We start from the raw sequence: 21933 nt of genomic DNA on the forward strand, positions 1-21933 counted from the left end.
CATGCCTGTAAATCCTAACAACTAGGGAGGCTGAGGCAGGAGGAACTCAAGTTCAAAGCCAGCCTCAGCAATGTAGCAAGACCCTAAGTAACTTAGCAAGACCCTGGCTCAAAATAAAATAAAATTAAAAAGGGCCATAGATGTGGCTCAGTAGTTAAACCCCTCTAAGTTCAATTCCTGGTACCAAAAGTCTTCACCATTGTGGTAAAGAAACTGCTTTTTTATAAACCCAGAACATGAGCTGGAGTTGTGGCTCAGTGGTAGAGTGCTTGCCTAACACATGTGAGGCACTGGGTTTGATCCTCAGCACCACAAAAAAAATAAATAAAATAAAGGAATTGTGTCCATTTACAAATTAAAAAAAATAAAAAAAAGAACAACCCAGAAACATGAGTTTTAGGGACATGAGTGACTCCCCGCCCTCCCAACTGCTCCTTAGTACTATCTTGTTCACCTGCTTGTTAGATCCTCTTCCCAAGGTCTGGCCAGATATTCAGCCCCCAACCACTTAATGTCTTTGAATGGATAAAATTTACTTCCCCATCTAAAAGTGCATTATTCCCCAAATAGAAGGAATTGTAAAACAGTGACAAACGTTGGGGGCTGAGGGGAACGTGGTTGAGGACTGCTTCTGCCTCATGGACTCAATGGCCTTCATTAACAGAGCACCCATGTGCAAGGAGGCACTGAGACTTGAGATGCAGACCGCTGCTCAGCCTGCCAGCAGAAAGGCCACACACACAACGGTCAGGTGGAAAAGCTACACCAGTTTTAAATCAAGGAATTTTAGAAGATGCTTGGTCACAAATACAAGGGCTGCAATGTCAGAGGAATATTTCATTTATTTAGTAAGATACGGGGAAATGAGAAAGTCAACTCAGCTGGTAAGGACTTACAAACACCTCAGCACCAGGGAAGCAGGATGCTCGTGGAGCGTGTCTGAAGCAGATGTCCCCCACCACCCCGGCAATCCAGTAACCTACAGAGATGCCATCTAAATTCAGTCTTGAGTTCCAAGGGTCTATTATGTGCAAGCCTATGCTAATTGTCTCCAACATACTTAATCCACGAGATTAAAGTCTTGGCCGTTATCCATCAATGACAGGTCCTCACTTTCCCAGCAAAGCACAGGTCAGTTCAGCCTCTCGAGTTGAAGTTAACAGTATTATGGCAAAAAGTACAAAGATTACCTGTGGACAGAAACAGTTGTCAAGGGACCACACTATGTGTGCGAGTAAAAGTGTGAAGGATCCAGAGACTATTCATGCCAGAGAATCAAATGTGGCCAGCCACAGGCTAACTAACACACACCTCTGAGCCAACCTATTCAGAACGAGTTCTGTTCAAACAATCTTTATGAAGGTTTCTTCATGTTATTTATAAATTCAAAGCAAATTTACTTTATAAGCAGTCAGGGAATCCTTTATTTAGTAATGTCCTGCAAGTTCACAAAACTGCTTCTTTCAGACCATGATACTGAGCTTCTAAACAACCCAGAAATAGGAACTAAGACTAGGCAAATGGTGCCTCAGAGATCAAGAAACATTTACATAGTTCGACTGTTAAAAATAGTTCAGCATGCATCCAGCGAGCACAGTGTGTCTGTCAGTGTTCACAGTACACAAGTTCTTCAGGGACTGGGGAGACTTTTGGACTGCACTTCAGGTGTCTCCAAATGTGGGTCCTGGGCAACGTCTTGCTGAGGCTGGTTTCCTTCCAATGCAGTCTGAGGTGTGATACTTGTCTGTTCAGATTTCCAGGAACTCTGACTACCTTCCTGCTGTTTAAAAGACCAGATATAAGTAACACAGATGTTATCACTTCCACTCAATTAACTGGCTGGAGACATGACTAGACACATTCTGTCACTGAGTGAAAAATTTAGCACTAATATCTCAAGTCAAATTCTGTAATGACAAAGAGTAAACATGATAAAAATTTGTACAGAATCACAATTTCAAGAGCCCTAATGACAACTCACTTGTTCTAAGTGGCAGTCATTACCACAAAATTTCAGTATATTCAAACAAACAGTATTTGACCTTAAGTTTTAGAATATGAGCCAAGGTTGGAGGAAAAAAACAAACTCCCTGTTAATTTCTGTCAAATAGGAACAAAACCAATTTTAACACTAACTTCTTTTTTTCAATGCAGGGGATGGAACCCAGGGTCTCACACAGGCTCCACCTCTGAGCTACACCCCCAAGTCCAACAGTAACAATCTTATAATAAAGTACTCACAGTCTTTGCTTCTCCTACTCGTCTTAAAATGACACCTTGTGCCAATAAAGCCTTCCCCGTTTCCACAAATAATTTCTCTTCATCTACTTCTCCAAGGTTCTGAAGCTCCATGTACTTCTCCACAAACCTGGAAGCAACCACATCTGAGGTCTGGATGTCAGGGCAACTAGGACGTGCTGCTACATAGCACCAAGCACTACATCTTTCTCTGAAGTAGAGTTCGACAAAACTCCTCAGACTGATGACTGAATCCTTGGGCGGGGCAACTCAAAACTTGAAAATGGCTTACCGTTGACAGTTTGACTTGAAGTTTGGATTGAACAGATCAAAAGCTTTTTGGCCAGACCCATAGGAAGAATAAAATTTCCTAGAAAAATACAAACAATATGATATAAATATACAATTACAGATGTGGCCAGTGGGACAGAAGGAATAAAGAATAACTTCTCGCTCATGGGGAGTGAAAAGTAACACTCCTCTCCCTTCTGCACCCCAATCCCCCAGTTTCTCTCTCAGGAGGCATCACGAACCAGTTTTGTGCACATTCCACCCAGAAATATCCTACCAACACACAAGCCTCTACCATTCCCTGTCTTAGTCACATTCCTAAAGAATGGGAGATCCTGCCCTACATCTTCCCCCTTTTTTAAACTGTAGTAAATTGCATAAAAATAAACCCTTCTGAAATGAACAACTGAGCAACATTCAGTATAATCACTATGACCTCTAATTCTAAAACATTTTCATCATTGCTCAAAGAGGCCCTGTACTTGTTAAGCAGTTATTCATTTTGCCCTCCCTCATCTTGCCTTTTTAACTTAATTTATTAAAGATTACCTCAAATCAGTACATATAGAATGTTTCCAGTTCTTTGCTACTCTAGACAGTGCTACAGAATTACCTGTACCTATAGTTCCTCTGCACTGTGCAAATAAGTCTGTGGAATAAATTAACAAAAAAAATGGTATTATTGGATCAAAGTACGTGCATTTGTAAATAAGCCTTCCAAACTGCCACATGCTTTTCAAAGCAATTGTACCAATTTACACTCACACCAGTCATGTATGAGTGACTATTTCCCTGTATCCAGACCAAGTTATTATATTCCAACTTTTTGATTGCCAATTTGATAGCTGAGAAATCATAACTCATTCTAGACAGTGTCTTGTTAATTTACCCAGGCTGACGATGAGCTTGTGATCCTCTTGCCTTACACTCTCAAGTAGAGGGGATTACAGGCATACAGCACCATACTGGGTCTCTGTAGTTTTAATTTGCTTTTCTTAAATGATCTTTTCAAGTTTAAAGGCAAAGTGAATTTCCTTTTCTGTGAACTATTTATGTTCTTTGCCCATTTTTCTATTTGGTGGTTGCTGTGGACTGAATGTTTGTGTCCCCCAAAATTCCTATGTTAAAACCCTAATTCCCAAGGTGATGGACCACTGGGAGGTTATCAGGCCATGGGTACAACCTGCACGATAGGATTAGCACCCTTAGAAAAGAGGAGAGGGCTTGCTTCCTTGCCCCCATGTGAAGACAGCAAGAGGACCCTCAGTGAATCAGGAAGAGGGGTCTCACCAGAACCCTTATCTCAGACTTTACAGCCTCCAAAACTATGAGTAATAAATTTCAGTTGTCTATAAGCCACCCAGGCCATGGAATTTCTTATAGCAGCCCAACTAAAATAGTGGTCTTTCACTCACTGGTTTATGAGCAAACTCTATGGTTATCTAAATAGGAAATTAGTCCTTTGTCATACACGTTACTAAAATTTTTCCCAATTTCTTTGCTTGTCTTTTGATCCTGCTTATTGTACTTTTTTGTGCATAAAACTTTAACATTCTTTTATAGCTTCTGGATTTTATGTGAAGCTTGAAAAGGACTTTATCACTCAGATTACTTTTTAAATTCTACCATATTTTTTTCCAGTACTATATGGTTTTACTTTTTAAATTTAGGTCTTGATATAGCTGGAATTTATTTTAGGTTCTGAAAATTATTAAAAACACTACTTAAAAGAGTCACAAAGATAAACATTCAACAAATTGTATAAATACCAAGTGTTACTACTTAATAATTATAATATTTAAGCAAATAGATGGAACAGTAAAATATTCCACATTCTCTGATGACCTATCATCCGGTTCCAATGACATCCACAGAAGCACAAATAATGTTAATGTATAAATAAAGCACAAAAGCATCCTGAACAAGTACATGCAATGAATCTAAGCAAAAAGGTACAGAAAAAGTCTTTAATTCCCCCAAATATCTCATATCCTATCCTGAAAATTTCCACATACTTCTTCTGCTACCTTAAAATGCTATGAAAATAAGCGTCCTCAAATAAAAGATGCCTGGATCCTGCCAGACATTGGTGGCACATGCCTGTGATCCCAACAACCCAGGAGCTGAGGTAGGAAGATCCCAAGTTCAAGGCCAGACTGAGCCACTTAGCAAGACCCTGTCTCAAAATAAAATAAAAACGACTGTGAATGTAGCTCTGTAGTAAAAAAAAAAAAAAAAAAAAAAAAAACAGCCTGGATCTCAGTTAAGACTATAAAGACTATCAATGCCATTTTCTTGTATCCAGGAATAATGACTAAGAATAAGAGCCGGGCACATGCCTTCAGGTCGTTCTGGAGGCTGACGCAGGAGAATCTCAAGTTCAAACCCAGCCTCAGGAATTTATCAAGAACTAAGCAACTCAGTGAGCCCCTGTCTCTAAATAAAATACCAAATGGGCTAGGGATGTGGTTCTGTGGTTAAATGCCCCTGTGTTCAATTCCTGGTACAAAAAAAAAAAAAAGAATAAGGGATGTGTATTAACTTCAATTAGGCACAATCGCCAATCTTAACATTTAAGATAAAAGAAACCATACAAACTGTAGATGCTAAAAGCTTACATGAGTATTTGAGGGAAGGGCTTTATCAGTAAATTCTCAGTGAGTGGTGCAGTGCAGATATATGTACAGAAAAGCTGAATGTAGTCACAGAAATGGCTTCTAATCCACTGTTTCAGGAGATGATTCAGGGAACTCATAAAACTCTTGATGGCTATCCTCCAAAGAACTATAATCTTGGTCCTTCACCCTTCCTTTCCAAGGATTTTCTCTCATCTCCCTCTACTAGACTAGTGGTTCATTTGTTTATTGATTAATTTACTAATTTTTTCAACTGAGCAACAATTAATGAGTAATTTCCATATCATTTACTGGGCTAGGTGCTAGTACAAGAATAAATCAGATAGTAAATGGCCCATGTAGTGCTTAATAAAAGTGTATTGTTGAATAAAGATGGTACCTGGCATGCAGAGCTATTAAAGATAGGTTTCAGAACCTCACAGAGCAATATGAACAAAATATTCAGAATATACTAGAAAGACACTAACAGGGGAAGGCAGCAGAGCTCAATCTCCAAAAGTGTGACATCTGAATTACTCTTTACTATGAAAAAGTAGAGGGCTTTCAAGTCATTTTTAAGAAGGTTGGTGAGAAATCGTAAGTACATGCTATTTAAGCTACTTACCTGTGCTTTTAGTTACTTAGGCTATTTAGGTTTGGGGGGAAACAAGATGGAAGGAGGAATGGAGATTAAAGAACAAATATTTACTTTCAACACCTAATTTGTACTTTGAAAGTAACTCAGAAAGAAATCATGGAATTTACTGAAAAAGACTTTCCTAATCACTCTAAAACTAAGGGCAATGAGGCCAACAGAAAAAAAAAAAATTGGTATATCTGAATACATAAAATATCCTGGTGCACAATGGCACAATAGTTGGCACATAGAAAGCACCACAGAAAACATTCATGGAATAAAATAATTAATTTCTATATACTAAAAAGAAATTATGAATAATAAATGTTTACGATATTATATCTTTGATTCTATAAAGAACTCTAATTGAAAGCTGGGTGTAGCTGCACGCACTTATAGTCCCAGCTACTTCGGAGGCTGAGGCAGGCAGATGCCTTCAGCCTAGGAGTTCAGGTCAGCCTGAGCAACAAAGCAAGACCCCATCTCAAAAACAAAACAAAAATGACAAACTCTTATTGATAAGTAGTAACAATTATTGCTGGACATGGTGGCACATGACTAATCCCAGTAACTTTGGAAGTTGAAAGAGAAAAATCACAAGTTTGAGGTCAGCCTCAGCAAAGGAAGAATAAGATAAACAGACTAATAGTAATAATTAAAACAGCAGGTATACATAAAATATTCCAAACAAAAATTCAATGGCCAATAAACAAGAAAGTGGGGAAAATTACTAATCAAGGAAACAAAATTTCTAGACACTATTTTTAAAACTAGATCAGAAAAAAATTTTAAGTAATTATCAGTGCTGGCAAGTAAGAATTCTCAGATACTACTAATCAGAGTGAAAGTAGGACAACTTTTTTGAAACAAACTGGGTAACAGTGGCAAAAACTTTAAAAATGTTCAAGCTGGCAGGGCATGGTGGTACCCACCTATAATCCTAGCAGTCAGGAGGCTGAGGAATGGGTATAGTAAATTCAAAGCCAGCTTCAGCAAAAGCAAGGTGCTAAGCAACTCAGTGAGACTCTATCTCTAAATAAAATACAAAATAGGGCTAGGGATGTGGCTCAGTGTTCAAGTGCCCCTGAGTTCAATCTCTACTACCCAAAAAAATAAAAAATAAAATAAAAATTTAAAAAAATTTTTAAAAATGTTCACGTTCTTTGACATGATCAACTCTAGTAGTAGACATATACCTTAAAGAAACAATCAGTGTTACAAAGACATTTTCAGAAATATTGCTATTTATTATAGCTAATAATATATAAACACCAAATATCCAACTCTAAATAAATGGTTATAGAATATTCACAATAAGCAACTAAATTTTTAAAAATATGTAACATGAGAAATTGCTCACAATGTTAAGTAAAAAGACACAAATTATTTGTATCATGTTACTGATTAAATATATATATACACACTACATACATACAGAAAACAGAAGACTCAAATGTTGTTAATAATAATGGCTGACATTTATTAAAGGTTTACTTTGTGCCAAGCACTGAACTAAAAAAACTTTTATGCATTATCTTATTTCACCTTTATAACTCCAGAAGTACTATTATTATATTTTACTGTATGGAAACTGAAGCTTACAGGGATAATTTGCCCTAGGACACAGGCTAAGTCAAGTCACAGGGCTTGCCCTCAAACCACTCTCTCTAAACTGTGGGATTACAGGTGATTTGTGCTTTCTTCTTTATGCTTCTCCTTTGTTTCTAAATTTTATATAATAAGCACGTTATTACTTTTATAATAAAAAAGGAAACAGATGCCAAGGAAATAAGGATGTAAGTACTTTCCTTCAAATTATTAGTGTGATTATTTGAAATCCCTTGGACTTTTAAGCATCCTTCTGAGTGGCTTCAAAGATCCCAACTACTAGTTTCATTGACCACATACCCCTGTCTCCACTCCTAGAGCAGCAGGCACAATGACGAACCTGAGCTTGGAGTAAGAGATAAGATTCCCCAAGTTGCTACCGTCCTCTATAACCACAGGAAGTTAACCTCCTTCAGTCTCATAGTCCTCTTGGATAAAATGGAGACAAGGATACCTACCTTACAGGGTTAGAGGAAGGTCTACAAGATACTATCTGAAAATGATTTAGCAGTGTCTGGAACAAAGCAGATTGGCAGAAAATAGGCAGTTACAACTACAATGATCTGTCAGTTGCTAGGGTCCAGATTTCATTTCTCAGAACTTCTGTTTCTTCTCACCATAGGGAAGGAAGGACTGTTGATGCCCTAATTTGACTTTGATATACAAGATCACCTCCACAGGGCAAGTCCCTGACTCAACTTATTTATGTTACCAGACTGCTACTTAAATCCTCCCTTCTTAACTTCTGTTGTGTCCTGATCACTACACAGGCTGCACACTCACGCTCTTATTCGATCCTCGTGGTACCAGATGTCCTGGATGAGAGCTTTGGCTTTGCCATACCGCAGGCGAGGTCTTTGGAAGACTGGCTCCCTCAAAGGTGGGAAGGCCTCGTATATGTCATACCAGAGGGGCTTCTCCTTCAACACCCCAGACCGAAGCAGATCTCGAGTCCTTAGGGGGTAGAATCAAGGTCAGTGGACGACAACAGCCTGCTAAAGACCCTAATCAGTCTAGCACTGCTTGGAACATCAAAGGTACCAGGCAGTCCACAGCATATAACGGCGGAAAAAGGACCCATCAGAGTGTTCCCCACTTACAGGGAAAATATGGCCACATATCACATCAACCTTGCAACAGCCAGGAGTTAACTCCCTTTCGTGCATACCACCCGGGCCCATCACGGAAAATGCAGGACAGTCTAGTCAGGCCCATCAGCCTCTATCTTCCTCCCTTCCTCTTCCTAGACTTCTACTGGTAAGGCGCGCGATTGATAAAGTTAGTTAAAAATACTCCGAACCAGGAGACAGCATTAGGGCTTCACCTGACTTAAGATGCGCGCACCCAACAGAAGCCTAGCACTGCTCAATCCCACCCAAGGAAAGGCATGGCTTACTGAGACTCCTCCTTGGGTACGCACCCTCTGCCCACACCCGGGTGCAAGCACGCACCGCGAAAAGACACTCCCCACGGTCTCCAGCCGGCTCCCCGCCATGACCCGCGCCTGGGAGAGAGTACAACCTGCCGCTACCGGAACCGGAAGCGGTTGACGGCGGCGGCGATGGCAGGTAAAGGGGGCATAAGTTGCTAGCCGAGCCGAGGATCGAATGCTTACGCCACAGCCCCATCCGGGGGGCGGAGCCAGGCGGAAGCAAATGAAGGCCCAAAGAGGCGCGCTCCCGACTGCTTACCAGGTTCAGGCAGGAGCACTCGATAGCCGAGCCAAAAGAGAGGGAGCGAACCAAAGGCGAGCAGAAGTAATAAATGACCGATCCAGGGGAGGGATTAAGTATGGTGTTTGCTTTACCTTTTCTGGTCTTCTGACCAAAAATTCGGGCCGAACAGAGGGAATATGGTGGGGGAGAGCGGGGCAGAGATGAAGTCAATAGCTCTCAGGCCGGACTGGGCCCACTCTTGGTCAGAGGCACAAGCTACCCAGAAGGAAACCGAGTCAGGGACCGGCAGTCACTTTCCCACGTTACTTGGAACCCAGTTCTCATTCCTCCGCCTCCGGCTGTGCAGCACACGCCACCTAAGCCCTTCCCTGGAGTGTCGCCCGCATCCGCAGTCACCGGGATGCTGCTTGCATGGGCTGTGTCCTCCGGTGGAGGCGTCACTGGCTTGCTCTCCATCGGAGCTTGAAATGTGAAAGTATCAAGAACAACCGATTCTGAGAAGGAAACTCGGAAATCTGGGGAAACTAACTTCTCGGTGCTAAACTGTTAACAAATACGTGGTTGGGTGTGTAGCTCAGTTATCACACTTAAGAAGTATTCCATAGAAATCAAAGCATAATTTAATCTGAATATTTGTATAAGAATCGTCATTGCAGCATTATTTGTAGGGCAAAAAAAAAAATTCTTCAAATAGAAAGTAGATGGAAAACTTTGGTTCATACGTTGTATGGACACCTGTGCAGCTGTTAAAATGAAAAAGCTGGACCCATATGTATTTACTTATATTAATTCCTGTGGCTTATAGTTAAATAAAAAAGGAAGATGCAGAAACACCTTTAGTGGGATTCCAGCCTGTTAGAGGAAAAAAGAAAACATCCGTCTATGTGCCTGTGTTTATATGAGGATAGAAACTGTGAAAGGACACAACCAGGCTGTGGACATTGGGTGTCTTGGAACAAAATTGGAAGGGGGGATGGAGACGCTTTTCTTTATGAATGTTTTAGAGTTTGACTTGTAAAGAGTTTGTATTTATATGTGAACCTTTTAATCTAATTAATGTCTTGAATCACACACACACACACAAGGTCTCTAGGGAGTCCATTATCTTTGTCAGCAGGAAAGAGCAATAAGTCATCCCAAAGTTCTGCCACTCTAAAGGAGACTCTTGATGGGGAGGCAGGGAATTTTTGATGAGCAGTTACTACTTGTTTGTGTTATCTCACAGAATTCACATGCCTACTCACAAGGTAACTACTATCATCCTCATTATAGATGAGAAGCAAGTCTGCAGGAGGTTAGGTAACCTGTATGATAGAGGCAGGATCCAGCCAGCCTGGACCCTTTCCAGGACCCCACAATGCTACTTAAACTAGCATAATGCTGGAGACTGGAGGACTGATGGGGTTGAATAAAACTGGCCCCAAAGTCAGGGGGTGCAGTGACTTGAGGCTAGGTCCCAACTGAGAAGTGGGCTTCACTGCTGCCTCATGACCTGCGGAAAAAGCACAGCTCTGGCCTCTGGCCACTTGTGGAGGCTCTATTCTCCTAAAGAGGTCTAGAATATTTTGCTCGGGAGAGCAAACATGCCCCTAGCTAAATATAGTTTTCCTAGGCCTCCTAACTTTCTAATTTTGTCTAAGTCAGAGTATCTGCCAGGCAGGACTACAGGCACACTTCCCTTCTCTACCTGAGCCTGACCCTGGAGGCTAGCAAGTCTCTGCTGCTAAAGAATTAGAAGGGTTTATTCCAAATTCAGGGAGGGGAGCCAAAGACCCAAACCCTCAATGAGGGAGAAATTACAAGGCAGAAATTTTCTCTCTTAATTATCTTGGGGTGGTCCCTTCCTCTTTTGAGTCTTTGAAGTTTCCCATTCCAGCATCACATTTAATGCTTCTGCAACTGAGAGAGCAGAATGATGGTGGGCAGAATGGGGGGACCATGGGGGCTGTGGCAACATGACTGACTGGAAGCCCTTTGAGCGTACAACAGGAGGTGCACCCAAGAAGTGTTCATTCATAGTGCAGTGGGAAGCTGTTAAGCAGCTGGGGACAGAAAAAAAAAAAAAAAAAAAAAAAGACATTTGAGGCTTTCTGTCTTCTGGAGTAGAGACCATAGTCTCTTAAGGCTGAAAGGAGCTGGGGCAACAGGCTGATGATATTCCATAGGTTGCCTGATTGTTTAATTTTCTTGAGAAATGATCCATTCTTCCCACAAGCATTTAAGCACTTAAACTGATGTTGTGCTGAGTCCTAAAGGTATCAGATAATAGGAGAGTTGAATAGGCAAATACATAATTGATAAGTGATGTGATGAATAGCTTGTTGGTTACGTTAGGTTTCCTAGGGCTGCCATAACAAAGTGCACAGAGCAGGTGGCTAACACAACACACATGTATTTTCTCACAATTCCAGAGGCTAGAAATCCAAGATCAAGATGTCTGCAAGACCAAGGCCTCGCTCCTTGCCTTGTAGATCTCTCTGTGTCTTCTCATGGTCTTTCCTCTGTGAGCTAAGATCTATCCCATGGGGAGCCAGATGTTGGATTAAGGTCCACCAGTATGATCCCTCTTCAACTTAATTACCTTTTTAAAGACCATATTTCCAAATACAGTAACAATCTGAGGTACTGGAGGGAACATAGTTTAACCCGTGACATTGATTAGGAAGTGTTTGTGCTGAATAGCTCACATTCATCCTCAAATCCACATCCACCCTCTGCCATTCTTTGCCCTGCTTTTCACCACAGGAGGCTGACTTCTATGGATAGCATCCTCTAACCCCTTGCTGTTGGACTGAGGATGTAGCTCAGATAGATGTAGTGCTTGCCTAGCACACATGAGGCCCTGGGTTCAATCCTCAGTACTGCAAAAAAAAAAAAAAAAAAAAAAAAAAAAAAAAAGAAAAGAAAAGAAAAGGTGCTGATCCAACCCTTTGCTCTCTGCTTCCAGATGGATTCCAGTTGGTACTGCCAGTGGGAGGTGCTGGCAGAGGGCTGGAAGGTAGGTGGAGGGTGGAGTCAGCCTTTATTTGCCTGGCTCCCACCATGCACTGTCCAGGAATGTAAGGTCACAGCCCCTGTGGGCAGTTCTTTATACAGAGCTCTCTGACACCAGGTGCAGCTCATACACTATGCCCCTCCATCACTAGCCATGGGGTCTCAGCCATCTATCCCTTCTGGCTTCCCCACATCCTTGTAAATGGTGCCCTATTTAAGTAGTGCATATAAATTTGTCAAACAGAAAGAAGAGCATATCCCCAATAGTGGAACAGGTTTGATAAGTCAAAATTCCAGCATGTTGAGGAAACCATGGATGCTGCTACTCACCTATGGTAGACAGCTAGGATCTGGGAGCAAATAGCTGGTTGCTTTAAAAGGGAGGAAGAAATAGTATATATGTAATACACAGCATAAGAATTGCAGGTCTGCTGAGTCCCAGGACAAAGAGGGTGAAGGAGGCAGAAGTGCCTCCTCTTTTCTCCAAGGGGTTGAGCTCTGCTCCCTCTCCTGGCTGAGCGCTCCTGGTGGGACACCGACTTCTGCAGCCTCCTACATACTCAGTCAAGCTGGGCGAGTGCCTCGACCTGCTCCTCCCTCCCTACGCTTCATTCTCTCACACACTCTGTTTCTTGTCTGAGGCTGTCTGAGTTTCTCTGAAAACAGAAATCAGGGCCTTGATCTCTGCCTGCCCTACCAGCCTGCTGCTTGGCCTGGAGCCGGCTCCTTGAGTTCCCCTTTGAACAGCAGGGATGGATAAAGCCAACTTAGGACCAAGGAGGATGCAATGATCCCAACTCTGACTTGGTGCCTGCCCACATCTGGCCCTCCCACCTAGGTCCAACTTTCTTTTAAGGGCTTCCCCTGATAAGCTGATAGGAAAAAGCTGTGGGTAGGTGGAAATAGTCACCACCCCACTTTGCATTGGATATCAGGGTCTGGGTCTTCTCCCCTTCTCCCTGTCCTCTGTGCCTCACTAATGGATCTTTTTTACAATCCTCTGGGCCTCAGCCTTGTCATCTGTAAAATGGAGAGAATTATAGCTTCAAGGAGTCAGTGGGTTAACACCAGCACAGTGCCTAAAACAGTGCCTGGTATCTAAGAACAGTTCAATAAATACAAGTGATGACAACGATTTCTGACTATGAGCAACAGTGTCCTATAGTTAAATCCCATCTAACAATTTGCAAGGTATTTTCACATGACTGCCCGCTCTTTTCTTCACCAAGTAAGGGCTTGCCCCCAGGGAGAATCCAGTTGAGACAGAGATCAGTACTTTAGGTCAACATGTGTCCTGTAAGGTCTGTATCACCTTGGCTCCTTTCTATATCCAAGGAAACAGGAGCCAGCTGGGCCTGGAGCAACCATCTGGCCTTTTACTGTTAGAATTAAAAGTCAATTAGAATCACTCTGTGGTCTTTTGCAGCCCACTAAGAATAAAATCCCTCTAAAACAGATATATTTTATGAACAGCATTAGTAAGTTTTTACTATGCTTCTTTTTAAAAATATTTTTTAGCTGTAGATGAACATGATACGTTTATTTTATTCATTTATTTTTATGTGGTGCGGAGGATCAAACCCAGTACCTCATGTGTGCTAGGAAAGCACTCCACCACCGAGCCACAACCCCAACCCTAACACAGATATTTTAGAGTTGCTGTGGACTCTTCTCTTCCTGCAGAAGTTAGATCTTTAGGGTGCATGTGAGCCCCCTGGAGATATTGAGAAACACAGAGCCTGACTCAGCAGACTGGCATGAGGCCTGCAACTCTGCATTTCTAACAAGCATCCAGGTTGACACTAGTGCTGGTAGTCTGCAGGAGGGGTAACCAACTTACCCACGTTTGCAATGAAAGTTTTATTGAACTTTTTTCCATTTTAGCATTGAAAATTGTGCATCTGGACCACACTACGTAGGTCACTTATGCAGAGTTTATATAATGAGCTTCACAACTGCTCACTCCAGATTCCCTGGAATAATTCTCTTGCCATGATAGTGACTCTTAGGGTTGGGGTGTAGCTCAATGGTACAGCACTTGCCTGGTATGCCTGAGGATCTGAGTTTGGTCCCCAGAACCATTAAAGAAAACAAGGTAAATAGAAAGGAGTTTTGAAAAAGAATAGTGACTCGTTACTCTCAAGAAATTATACCTGACTCCAGGCCTGAGACATCCTGCCAGGGTAGACACTGTTTTGTGTCTTATATAGTCTTACTTAAATTTAGACAAATCTTTGTTTTGCAAATTTCACAAAACATGACCATGTGAACAAATTCCCTTCTGTCTGTTTGGCCTAAGGCAAACAGGTGTTCACATCTTCCTTCTGGAAAAATGATTTTCTTTCATTGGCCAGTGACTGCCACTTCTGCAAAGTGAACACCAGGTGGCAGGAGATTTACACAGTCACTTTCAATCCCCACTGTCTCCAGAAATTTCCAACGTCCCCCAGCTAGCCCAGCCGGCTAATCCAACAAATTAATCTATGCTGTGATAATGGGCATAAGGAGTTCATGTGCTTCTCTCTCAATAGCTTATTTGCCATTTAATGGAAATGCTAAGAGATTGTTTTTCAAACCAGATAAAGAATGCTAATGGGGGAGTTCCAGGCACACTGCTGGATCACAGATCACTGTGGAGCTGTTTTTAAGCAGGCAGATCCTTTTTCTGCTCCACAAAATGAATCCATGCAGGGCTCCTGGGTCTTATCACCTGCTCCCCACCTACCCTCAACATATAACTTAGTATTTAAGCATCAATACAGGAATTCAGCTGCTGGGTTCAAATCCAGGTACTAGCACTTACTGAGGATAAATATTGAGCTTGAACAGGACTTGAACATCTCTGAGCCTTAGTTGCCTGACATATGTGTGAAAGGTAATACTGATTTCATATAATTGTGTGTGGAGATTAGGTAAAATAATGCATACGAGTCATCTGAAGAGTTGTTCAAATGCATATTCTGGTTCAATAGGTCTGGGACAGAGTCAGAGATTCTGTGTCTCTCTAATGAGCTTCCAGGTAATAATACTACTGCTGGACCACAAACCAAATTTGAGTAGCCAAGTTGTGGAACTATAGTACTCAGATTTGAGCATGTATCAGAATCATCAGGAAGGCTTGTTACACTACACCAAGTTGCAGGTTCAGCAGATGTGGAGTGGGCCTGATATAAGCATTTTTTTTTTTTTTTTTTTTTTTTTGTGAGGTACTAGGGATTGAAGCCAGGAGTGCTCTACCACTGGAACTATGCACTCAGGTCTTTTTTCTTCCTTTTTTTACCCCCGACCCCATTTTGAAACAAGGTCTCCCTAAGTTAGCTGAGGCTGGCCTTGAACTTGTGATCCTTCTGCCTCAACCTTCTGAGTAATTGGGATTGCAGACACACACCACAGTAACCAGTGATAATAAGCATTTCTAACACACTCCCAGAAAATGCTATTGCTACACTTTGAGCAACAGGGGAATAGAAGGTGCCACACATGCTCTGGCAAAAACAATTAATTAATTAATTAATTTTAAAAAATTAAAAGGGCAGGGGGAATAACTCGGCGGTAAAGCATTACTAGGTTCAATCCCTAATACCACAAAACTCTCACACATACACCATCAGCCTTGGGATCAATCAGGCAAGCCCTGGGTCTCCTTTTCTGGCCTAATGCAGCTCTAGCTCTGTGATCTTGAAGGAGTTACTTAAGGTATCTGAATTGTTATTTCATCATTTGTAGCTGTTTGGGGCAAGGTCAATTGGGCTAATATGAAACACCTGACAGAAGGGCTGGTCTTTTAGTCCTCGAACTTGAATTTCCCAGGTGGAATTTATTTTAAAAAATATGTTTAAGCCAGTGCCATGGCCCTGCCTATAATCCCAGCAGCTTGGGAGGCTGAGGCAAGAGGATCTTGAGTTCAAAGCCAGTGTCAGCAAAAGTGAGCCACTAAGCAACCCAGTGAGACCCCTGTCTCTAAATACAAAATAGGGCTGGAGATGTGGCTCAGTGGTCAAGTGCCCCTGAGTTCAATCCCTGGTACTACTACTACTACTACTACTACTACTACTAATAATAATAATTTTAAAATAAACCCAAGTTGTTGATTTAACTGCTCTGGGGTACTGAGCATTGGAAATTTTGTGGGGTGGGGGTGGTACCAGGGATTGAACTCAGGGGCACTGGACCACTGAGCAACATCCCCAGTCCTATTTTGTGTTTGAGACAGTGTCTCACTAAATTGCTCAGCACCTCACTTTTGCTGAGACCGGCTTTGAACTCTCAATCCTCCAGCCTCAGTTTCCCAAGCTGCTGGGATTACAGGCCTGCACCACCACACCCGGGGAGCATTGGAATTTTAAAAAAAGCATTATGTGTGGCCAGTACTGGGAACTGACCTAATACTGCCTCCTAGTCTACTTTGGTGTCCAGAAGGATCATTGCTGAGCTCCAACCCCCAGGGCTTCTGACTCAATAGGTCTGGAGTAGGGCTGAGAATTGGCATTTCTAACAAGTTTCTAGGTGTTCTGGGATATGCTCCCGGTATTACACTAATTCACAGAGATCAGCAAATTAATATGCAAAACCAGATTGGCAGAGAATCTTGGTTTGCCTAGGACAGAACACAGGCAGCATCACCAGCTGTCCCAGGTATGCCACTGTACAAGCCCACCTTGTGTAGTGGGTCTGATGGGGGTACAGACAGATGCTCATGAAGGAACTTCTTTGTAGGAGTGCAGGAGGAACAGGAGTGCAGGAGGAACAGTTGTTTGTCCTGAAACAGGTGACCAGAACTCAGGAACAAGATGTGTGCTTGGGAGTTTTAAAGAAGCCTTTGGCTCAATGCAAGGAAGAATTTTTAACCTTCAGAACTGCTCTGTCTGAAAATGGCATCAGCTTCCTCTCTCTGCAACCAGTTTTCCTGTCCCTGTGTGGGAGGTGTTCCAACTGGGCTGGGGAGAAGGGGTAAGCTAGAGATACACGAACTGGAAGGAACCTGCATTCCTTTTGAAGTCTGAGATTGCACTCCAGTCACCTGGCCTGTTAATCCATAAACTATCTATTTAGGAAGGTGACCGTCTGGAGCTTTCCCAACAGACTAGCTTTCCTATCAGCAAGCGGTCTACTTCCCCTGGGGCAAACCGGAAGGCTAAAACGCTGGATAAAGCGGGAGGCAGGTGTCACCTCCTAAGTGCAGTGGGGACAGCGCTGGAGCTCTTCCGGCCCTAGATAATGAGGTTAATGGGGTGTCGCGAAGCAGGTGGGCCACAGATGCTCCAGAGGCCGACCCCTGTCCCCGAGGGAGTAAGAGGGAGGGTCCAGCCCACGCCACTGGCCACATCAGAGCACCAAGAGAACACCAAGTCTTTATTACAGGAATTCCTATGAAACAGCTCCAAGAAAAAACCCACACATAGGAGGGGAAAAAATAACAAAGCAACACACACAGACATGGGGTGGGGGCTTCCCCGCGTGCACTTGGCCCTTGCGTGGGGAGGGGTCAGGGTCACAGCCCAGACCCCTTCCTCTGCCGCTTAGGGTCAGACCCGTCTGGGCATCTCACTGATGGCATCTCACTGACTGGAGGAGGGCTGCTCTCCCTCCCTCCTGAGGCCCGTGGCCGGGGATCAGCCGAGGGCGGGCGGCCCTTTGCCAGCGCCCCCAGCACGGTGAGCGCTTCCAAACTTGGTCAAGCTCAGCAGCGCGCTCGCCGCCGCTCTCGCTCTCGCCGCTCTCGGGAGCTAGGGAAGCTCAGCGCCAGAAGTCGCGTAGAGGGCAGACAGGGACGAGGTGCAATCAAGCCCTCACTCTCGCCCTGGCCACGCATTCACGGTCTCTCAGTCCCTGGATGCCACCAGAGCCCAACCCGATGAGATTGGATCTCATTCCCAAACCCCCAAACCCGCGCCGGGGAGCTAGATGAGGCGGGGCTGGTCCCGCACTCCGGGAGCTTCGTGCCTGCCCAGGCTTCCCGGCTCTCTGGAAAGGTCAGCGCGTTCCCATGTCCAGGGAGGGGCCGAAGAGACACACGGCCTCCTTCCCCTTGGCAGTGGTTGGTGCCGGTTAAGCATTCGTAGAATCGGAGTTTCCTTCTCAGGTCACCTCTGGCCTTGGGCGAGGGGCACCCCGCGAGCCCTTCTGTCCTACAAGCTCCCATCCAGGCTGACAGCCTCTTTGCCTTGCTCTTCAGCCCTGTACTTTGTTAAGGGGGTTCACTCCTGACCACCCCTCTCCCACCACTGCCGCCCACCCTAAGAGTCCAGCTGCGGAGGCAAGGCCCCTGGGAGCCACTACTTCAGTGTGTGACTCCTGACCTGGCTTTTGTCTTCTGCCAAACTAAAGACCCTGCCCACCCAGAGTCCTCCAGCTCCGGGGGGAACCACCCTCCCCATCCCTGCTGGGTGAAGACAAGGCTGCTGGGGAACCCTGCCAGCCCCTAACAGAAGCAGCCTGATGAGCCAGGCCTGGGTAGGTGGCAGATTGCTCCTGGTGGTGGCCTAGCACTCCTCAGAGGGTACCCGATTGAGTGCCCAGGGCTCTCCCACACTGAATTCTTGTGCAAGGGCTGTGCAGAGGGGTCAGCAACCCCAGAAAAGGATGGGATGCAGGAGACCTTGGGAAGAAAGAGCAGGAGGTGCCCAAAGGGAATAGGGGATGGGGGTAAACCAGGCGGTGTGTGGCCTGGCAGGAGAGATGGGGAAGAGAGAGAGGCAGGAGCTCTACCTGCAGGCCAGGATTATCTTGCCCTTTCCCAAACTCCAACCTAGGCCACTTGCTGGGATTTTTTTTTTTTTTTTTTTTTTTAAAGGAAGGGTTGGTTCCTGCATTTCCCATTGCCCATAGAAAAGCCCGGCCACGAAAGGGGCTGTGACCAGCTGCTGGCTTGAGGGTCCCTCCTCCAATAACAAGATGGCAACTCCGAAGTTCTAAGTCCCATGAAAAGTGGCAGTGGCTGGGCTGGACTGTGGCCGGAGAACCACTGGGCCTCGGTATGCAAGCACCATCTGTCCGGCTGCAGCTGGGCCCTTCAGCTGGGTGCCGGTGTTGTTCTTGCTGCCCCCACTGGGTCAGAGCATCTCTGGCGAGGAGGAGCTGCTGGCATCTGGCAGGGAAAAAGGATGGGTAAAGTCTCTTTCAAGGAAGCCCCCTCATCTTTCTTGGTCTCTGGTTCCTGGAGAGTGAGTTGGGGGCAGAAACAACCAAACACAGCAGCTCCTTCCTTTCTCCAGGGCCTCTGGGTGAGCCCCAGACATCAAACTGAGGAGGTCACAGACTCTGCTTAGAAGACCCACTCAAAGAGCAAGGGAGAAGTGGGACTAAAGGGTTTTTTGGTTGTAGGATGAAAAGAGGTGGGGCAGCAGACAGATGAGGGCTGCTAAGGAGGTGATGAGTCTAGCAGGGAAGTGACGGGAAGACAGGGAAGAGAAATGGAGTGAGGAAGTCAGGAGGAGACTCGCGCTTTCAGAGAGTTGACATCCAGGGCTGGAGAGACAACCATGGGTGCAGCTGGGGATGCAGAGCAGATCTGGAGGAGTAAAACCGTGCAAGAGATCCTGATTTTGAAGCCAACTGCACACAAGTATTGCTGATGCTGTAAAAGAGGGCGGTGGTTCTGCCGGAGAGTGGGGAGAGAGAAGGCTGAAGAGGGTCCAGGGCAGAGCAACAGATAGGTATTTAGGTAGTGGGAGGAGCAACAGAAGCTTGGGAGGGAGGAAAGAGTGCCAGGGCTCCTCGGGGTTTCCAAAGCCAAGGGAGGGTTTCAGGAAGGACTGTGGTCATCGTGTGTGGATGGGCACACCAGAAGAATGCAGGACAAGATGGGGAAAGGGTGTAGGGGGTGGCAGCAAATGGATGCAGGGGAGGGGCTGGAAGAAGGGCAGGTGCACTTAAGTCCTGCAAGAGGGGTCTGCATTCCCTGTTCATTCCCAGAGGGGTGCACAGGGAGGCAGAAAGGAAAATCAGTCTGCGACCAGGGGCTGCAGCCAGCACAGATCCCAGACCACCCAACTCAAGTAGGGGATTGGACACAGATCTGTGTGTGCAGGGCCACCTCGATTTTCTTCAACTGTCCTCTCAGTGTGCAATGTGTATCCTGGACTGTCTTTTCAACTGGGCTAGAAACTACTCAAGGTCAAAAGCTGATTTTGCTTTCCTTATTCTAGCATCTGTCAAAGGCAGGTGTGTTTATCTTTTTCAAATGAATAAACAGCTAAATAAAAGAAATGCAAAAGACTGGTTTGCATGCAGAAGCCCACGTTTCCTGCCACAACAAGGAAAGAGATCCAGGCTCTGCAGTATCCAGCGGCTTGAGCCCAGCACCTCTGGACCCCTGGGAAGACATGGGGAGTGGAGTCAGGTGGGTTCTGCCCTTGGACAGTCCCAGGCAGCTGTGTCCCAGGACTTACCTCTTACTGTCCTTCTCTTAGGGCTTCTTCCACCTTGGGCACCTCCTGCCGCTTTCCCCGGAAGTCTTCATCTGAAAAGCAGAGGGGAACTGCCTCATCCTCCACCCTGCAGTCCTCACTCAGGCATGTCCCCAGGATGCACAAGAGAGTGCCCCCTTCATCTGATGAGGCACATGCTGATTCCCAGATGGGCAGTGGTTGGGTCTGATGAAAGAGGCACAGGACACCTGGGTGTTGGCCTGACTCATCACTGAGCTCAGACTTTGGACAAGTTCTTCCCTCTTCTTTGGACCTCAGTTTCCTTATATATAAAATGAGATGGGGAAGTTGGACTATCCAGATAACCTCCAAGGTTCTCTAGTCCTTCTTTCTGGAGTTTTCCTGACCGTAGAAGGGTCCAATGGCATGAGGATCAGGGTTGAGCTATATGTGGCCTGGTAGGGTCTTCTGGCCCCTGTGGCATTTGGAAGGGACTCAGCAAAAGTTGAAATGTCTCTGGGCCCTCTGACTAAAGCTACCTAGTGTTTGGCTCGTCATGTGGGCAGCCCTTTCTGTTCCCTTATACCCCAGCGAATACTGCCCAGAATGTTCCAGTGCCTGGGGCTTTGTGACATAGGTAGAAATTGAGATAGAGGTGGGTTGGCTTGCTTTCAGGGACTGTATGAGGGGAGGCACTGTGCACCACACTTCTGTGGGTTACCTGCCCACCAACCCTTGATGTGTCTGTCCCCCTGGTTGGGTGCCCCCTCCCTGACAGGAAACACCCAGGACCTCCTCTTTCAGGATCACCCATCACAGGATCTCCCTGCCTCACCACAAGCGTGACCCTCCACATCCTCCAGAAGATTGGCTGTTGATGCAGCAGCCACCAGCCTGTCCAGCTGTTCAGGAACACAGTCCCAAAGATGGTCAAGTACTGGCACAGCCCACCCAGTACTCACTCCCACCCAACCCACCCCCGAATTCCAGAGGCTTCTACCTACATCTCCTACCCCACAACACCCCAATACTGCTAGTTCCTTTCTTGGGGTCCCAACCCTCTCGCTTTGCTCCCATTGCTGGAGACAGGAAAGCAACCTTCTCCCTGCTCCCCTTTGGTTGTTTAGCTTTAAATATCCTGGGCCCTGTTTAACAAGAAAGGATGGGAGTTTGGGTAAAAATGTGGAAAAACTTTTTTTTTCCTGGTACAAGGGATTGAACCCAGGGACACTTTACCACTGTGTTACATCCCCAGTCCTTTTAGACAAGGTCTATGCTAAGTTGCCCAGGCTGGGCTTGAACTTCTTTTCTTTCCTGACTCAACTTCCCAAATCATTGGGATTATAGGCATGCACCATCGTGTCTGGCTTAGAATTACTTAATTTCTACTCAAGGAACCAGAAGTGAGAAGGAAACTGAGATGAGGAGGCAGGAAAACCATGGACCAGTTCAACTAGAGAAATTAGGAAAAGGTTTGCTAATTTCAAATGAATTCAGTGATTTCA

At 44.9% G+C, this 21933-nt stretch overlaps 2 protein-coding genes across 4 annotated transcripts in view; both read right to left on the reverse strand.

Moving 5' to 3' along the window:
• Nucleotides 1–824: 824 nt before the first annotated feature.
• MRPS23 (mitochondrial ribosomal protein S23) lies at nucleotides 825–8974 on the reverse strand. 2 transcript variants are annotated; one of them, XM_079133062.1, is made up of 5 exons: nucleotides 8841–8974; nucleotides 8173–8343; nucleotides 2531–2608; nucleotides 2242–2368; nucleotides 825–1780 (listed from the first exon to the last, which is right to left on the reverse strand). In XM_079133062.1, the coding sequence occupies exons 1-5, from the start codon at nucleotides 8882–8884 to the stop codon at nucleotides 1631–1633; spliced, it is 570 nt and encodes a 189-aa protein (XP_078989188.1). In that variant the 5' UTR covers nucleotides 8885–8974; the 3' UTR covers nucleotides 825–1630. The 2 variants fall into 2 exon arrangements, with proteins under 2 accessions (XP_078989188.1, XP_078989187.1); XM_079133061.1 differs by having other exon boundaries at nucleotides 825–1783.
• An 8417-nt stretch (nucleotides 8975–17391) lies between these two features.
• The window catches only part of CUEDC1 (CUE domain containing 1), a 78899-nt gene continuing 74357 nt past the window's right edge, over nucleotides 17392–21933 (reverse strand). For both annotated transcript variants that reach the window (XM_079131447.1, XM_079131448.1), the window contains exons 9-11: nucleotides 21264–21322; nucleotides 20450–20520; nucleotides 17392–19146 (exon numbers count right to left, since the gene is read on the reverse strand). In XM_079131447.1, the coding sequence (XP_078987573.1) occupies nucleotides 20453–20520; nucleotides 21264–21322 (127 nt within the window). In that variant the 3' untranslated portion in view covers nucleotides 17392–19146; nucleotides 20450–20452. The remainder of the gene's footprint in view (nucleotides 19147–20449; nucleotides 20521–21263; nucleotides 21323–21933) is intronic.

Source organism: Sciurus vulgaris (assembly GCF_902686455.1).
Source record: "Sciurus vulgaris genome assembly, chromosome: 3".
Classification (NCBI taxonomy): domain Eukaryota; kingdom Metazoa; phylum Chordata; class Mammalia; order Rodentia; family Sciuridae; genus Sciurus; species Sciurus vulgaris.